The sequence below is a fragment of the Ananas comosus genome, linkage group 15 (genome assembly GCF_001540865.1).
Source record: "Ananas comosus cultivar F153 linkage group 15, ASM154086v1, whole genome shotgun sequence".
Taxonomy (NCBI): Eukaryota; Viridiplantae; Streptophyta; class Magnoliopsida; order Poales; family Bromeliaceae; genus Ananas; species Ananas comosus.
Window position 1 is genome coordinate 3,374,560 of NC_033635.1, and position 5,173 is coordinate 3,379,732.

A 5,173-nucleotide genomic window follows, 5' to 3' on the forward strand; every position below is an offset into this window, starting at 1 on the left:
GGAAGCTTGTTATAATTTGCTTTATAAAATCTTGTTATAATTTTCCCCTAAAATGCTTGAACATCGAACATTTACTATAATTTATCGTATAAAATTTTGAAAAATAAATCCTGGCTTCAGCACTGACGACCATATTTCTTCCGTTTTGTAGCTTGTAATTGTCTATAATTTTTCTCTTACACCAGGCAATTTTATTCTTTGTCAACTGATACAATCATACAAGTAGAACTACACACCACTTGTAATTGTCTTATCAGTTGCATCATTGTTTCTTCTCTTTATCTGATGGGTTTAGAAAAGAGATATGCATCCTCAATTGATTAGCTTCGTTTCTATGATAGTAAATTTAACCACAACTTGATGCAAGGAATAGATCATAACGTTTTTAATAACGAAAAACAGATTTGGTAAAAGAAAATCGGTTAGAAGTTATTAACCACTATTCCATTCCCGTTTGAACCGGCATTGCCGCGAAATAAAACCTTAATTTTATGCTAGAATTCAGAATAGAAACTTCAACATTTGTGAGCTACTTTTCATCCATTTATAAACCGCACGGGAAATTACCCTGTACTTGGTAATTAAAAAAACAGAGCATTAAACTTAAAAGCCAATCCTGAACCACCAGTAGAGGCACAAACAATTAGTTTTAGAACACAGATAAATGATAAAAAGAATCAGATACTTATATACAAAAGTGCATAGAATTCATATAACATTGCACATGATTCATAGCCCGCAAACTTTGAATCAAATTCTGACATAGATCAGTTGAACAGACACTGACGAACAAAAATCTACGCTGCAAGCCATCGTAATGTCATGTTAAATTAGAAAGAGTTATCGGCATTGATGGTAGACAACAAAAGAGAAATAATAATAATAATAATAATAATAATAATAATAATAATAATAACAGAACACTATAATAAAGATGTCTCCATGTACAAACATGCGAATGAAACAAGACAATGAGGACTGAGAATAGTAACAATAAAGGTAAGAGTACCAAATTAAGAATCTTCTTTTGATGAGATCCAATGCTTCCATGTACAACTATGCCGATGAAACAATACAATAAGGACTTGCAACATTAATGTAACGGAGAAGAATAAAGAGTAGCACCTTAAAAATCTTCCGCTGTGATCGAATCACGAGGGATCTCGTAAGCATCTTTCGGCCGCAGCTTTTTCACCCCAGCCGTGAAGCACACCTTGTCGGACTTGTAACTCTCCACACCTACATGAGTGACTTTGACCCACACCATGAACTTGGTCTTCATCCCTTCTATGTTGGCGAGCTTGCCCCTCGACAAGGTCCCCTTGACGCGGGACGCATACCTCACTACAGAAGAATCTTTGAAGCTGACCTCACAGGTTGAAGGCAGGTGAACAACCAACTTCGAGTTGGTTTCATCGAACTCGTAGGTTATGATGTTTCTAGGAAAGAGGCCCGGTGGGAGATTATACTCACGGAGGAGGTCAGGCAAGGATTTCAGTGGTTTACCTAGAGAAAAATGAAAAGCACTAAGCCTTTAAAGAAGATAAAAAATGAGTAACTGAACATGCTCTAACTGATTAGAGAATCTATAGGGAAATATTTAGTAGCCTGTGTTGATAGAAAATGTCAACTTTTTGCACAGATGCTAAAACAATTATTAAAAGGTTATCTACGCAAACAATTTGAAATGCAAATTTACTTGCCTTACAAAGCACTTTGCTTAAAATGCAACTTTTAGTCAATCAAGACTGGTAACTGTTAAAGAATATGCAACTGTAATGGAAAAGGAATACTAATCAGAAAAGGTCAATAATGGTTTTATTGAATTAAAAATAATGTCATTGGTTGCAGTTCAATGCTGTAGGATATGCCAAATAGTGGATACAAGAAGCCCACATTTTGCAAGCTGATATATAATGATTAACCATTAACGCACCTGAAAACATTATGAGTATAAACTATCCGTAAGTTTTGAAGAACGACATTTGGTTGATAACTAAATGGTAACCATATTTATAGTTAAATTTTTATAGCTCAAGAAAGTTTGATGTTCTTGCTCATATGTTAAAGAGGAAATATCAAGTTAATGGTCCACCTTACTAAGAAACTCAATGGCCAACCAACATATGAAATACAAGTAATGACAGATAATGTGGTAGCTGCACAACCCACTTATTAAAATTTAGGTATCACGAGATGTGAGCCTTAATGGCTTTTAACAAGTCAAAACTTCAATCAACCCAAACTCGGAAAAGATCTGGGACGAGTTTAAAACTAGCTAATTAGCGAAAGGATATAATCAGCCTGGAGTGCAGAGTGATTTTTGAAGAACGATCATCAATAATATAGGACAGGAAAATGAGCTTTTGAATTGGTAGACAGGGCAGCTCATAATGCTTTACAGAATTTAACGCTAGAGATCACAGCCTAACTCTGTTCAAGAAGAGAGGACAAAAAAGAAAGGGCAAATTTTCGTATTTGTATAAGAAATAAGCTCCAAAACAAGTGACTAGAAGGGTCATAATATAAGTTGGTTATCCCCATTTAACACTCATGAGTTACCAACATATACCAAATCGATCAATTTTTTACATCACCTTAGACATTTACATGACCAATAGCTGCTTTTACAAACAAACATTAAGCTAAGAATCAATTTTTTACATCACCTTAGACATTTACATGACCAATAGCTGCTTTTACAAACAAACATTAAGCTAAGAAGGAATACATAATAAAGGATAATCAACACATATGTGAATGATCTATAAATTTGGGAACCAAAAACAGAACCAAAAATATATATATATTTTGCATATAGGAGGAACTGTAACAAGACTTTAGTTACTTGACTAATAAGATAAGAAAAAAGGAGAGTTCGGAAACCAAATGGGAGCTTTACGAAAGGCAGGGGACCAACTAATAATGGAATTCATGAATACGATGTGATACCAACCAATCACCAATCATTCACAACCTTACGGAATCATGCTGCAGAAGCTCCATAATCGTAACATGGGTGCACATTTTGAATGGCATTGAGATAATAACTCAAATGTTATAGAGCAAAAGTACCAGATACATGAGAAAATAAATAAATAACATTATAAATTTAATCCTGTTACCATTATTCCCCCTTTTTGTTAGAGGGATGGAGTGTTTGCGCAAATGATGGATTGCTTACGGTTTATACATCTACAATGAAAACGAATGCTTAGCAGTAACATAATTCAGTTCTTCGTTTTTTTTTTTGTTTTTTTTTTTGTTTTTTTCAAAGAAGATGTTATTCCATATGCACGCAGGGATGCATTGCAAGCTAAACAACAACAACAATAATAATACTAATAATAATTATAAGCACATCCAATAAAAGAATTTGTGAGTAAAAAAGAAACCAAAAGAAACAAGGGTAAGCTCTAAATTCTTTCATCCCCTACAAAATACTAAATCCATTGACAACCAAGATGAATCCAGAGTAGAGAGATTCGAACCTTTCAATTTCTCGAAGATCCATTTAGCTTTCTCTTCCACAGTGCTCGAGAAACGCTGCAAAATCACCGGAATAAACAATTTTCACTATAGTTTACAAACCAAAAAAAAAGTAATCAAAATACCTACATCAGATAATCATAATTAAATGCAATGCATAAGAGACTCAACAGATCCCATAATTTCGCCAAAAAAAATCTACTAAAAACACCGAAAAATTTAACCCAATCGATCTACATTGCTCCAAACAAACACCCTAAATCCCAACATAACACAAAAATAAAAACACAAAAATAGAAAAACAATCGAGATACTCTAATAATTCGTAGAAGCTCACGGAGAGATCTTCGCCGATGGAGGAGATCTCCTCTTTCGCCTTTCGCGAGATCCAAAAGCTCCCCACCTTCGTAAGCGCTTTCTCCATTAGAGCGATTCCCCTTTTCTTCGCCCTCTCCTTTGAATAAAGAGGGTGAGAAGGAGATTTTTTTTTTTTTTTTTTTTTTTTTTGCCTTTTTTGGTTGAAGAAGCAGAGGCGACGAAGACGACCACACACACCCCAACACCAGTAAGGAGCGTAGCAGCGGCGCTCGCTTCAAAAAGACGCAGTGACAGTGAGATACTCTCTGCAGTGAAACCAGGATCGAGTAACGGGGTTGCAACACGGAACAGCTTTTTCCAACAAATAACTAAATGACACGTGGCTTTTTAAAGCAGGATAGGAAAATTTTTGAACACCGTACTGCGTGTTTAATGCTCTATCTCCCGCTCAAGTTTTGTGACTCCTCTTTAAGGGCGTGTTTAGTTTATAATTGGAATAAGAATGAAAAATTAAATTAAATTGCTTTGGAATGAAAAATGAAATGATGAATCATTCAAAAATATTTGGTTTATTATTGGAATGAAAATTGGAATGAAAATTTAAAATTTTTGAAAGAGAGCTTTGATTAAGAGAGAGAAAAGTGATGAAGGGAGAGAAGGTAGGTGTTGATAAAAAAGGATTTTGAATAGTTTATTTTGGAATGAGCCAATACGGGATTCAAAGCCGGATTGGATCATAAATGGATTTGATCATTCCCATTCTGGAGTGGAATGGAAATCGGAATCCGATTTCTATAAAACAAACGGCAACTATCGAAATCAATGAATTCCATTTCGATTTCATAATCTAAAATAGGTGAACCAAACATACCCTAAGAGTGAAAATGGTTAGAATAAACTCTGATTGTATTTAATATCGAATATAAATTTTAAATTTTAATATTTGATGAATATTTATATTCAAATTTATATTAAAAAATAAATAAATATAAATATGATTTTGTTAAAAAATTGGCTGTATTTGACTATTTTCGTCTCTATTTCTATTTGAACGTTCCATTTGAATCGGATTAAGGCTTATTCTAGTAATACAGTGGCTCTAAGTATTATTTTTATTTGCTAAAATATTTAAAAAATTTTAAGTGTTTTTTTTTATTTTTTTCTTCACTATAAAATTGCAAGTTCAACTGTCATCATTAAATACGTAATTTTGACCACANTAAAAAATTTTAACTGTTTTTTTTTTTTTTCTTCTTTAATACTATAAAATTGCAAGTTCAATTGTCATCATGAAATACGTAATTCTGACCACAATTTTATAGCTCAGAGGAAGAAATATTGAAAATGCATTTAGATTTGTTAGGCC

General features: G+C 33.5%; 1 protein-coding gene across 1 annotated transcript; it reads right to left on the reverse strand.

Moving 5' to 3' along the window:
• LOC109721714 (uncharacterized protein At5g01610) lies at window positions 875-4,016 on the reverse strand. Its single transcript, XM_020249466.1, has 3 exons — window positions 3,827-4,016; window positions 3,492-3,546; window positions 875-1,506 (listed from the first exon to the last, which is right to left on the reverse strand). The coding sequence occupies exons 1-3, from the start codon at window positions 3,911-3,913 to the stop codon at window positions 1,127-1,129; spliced, it is 522 nt and encodes a 173-aa protein (XP_020105055.1). The 5' UTR covers window positions 3,914-4,016; the 3' UTR covers window positions 875-1,126.

What these genes read in the sequence shown, in the direction of transcription:
- LOC109721714 (XM_020249466.1), bottom strand. Translation starts at nt 3,913, where the DNA reads ATGGAGAAAGCGCTTACGAAGGTGGGGAGCTTTTGGATCTCGCGAAAG. An exon ending in CCATCGGCGAAGATCTCTCC is followed by an intron (nt 3,547 to 3,826) that starts GTGAGCTTCTAC and finishes GTGATTTTGCAG; the next exon opens with CGTTTCTCGAGCACTGTGGA. An exon ending in GATCTTCGAGAAATTGAAAG is followed by an intron (nt 1,507 to 3,491) that starts GTTCGAATCTCT and finishes ATTTTTCTCTAG; the next exon opens with GTAAACCACTGAAATCCTTG.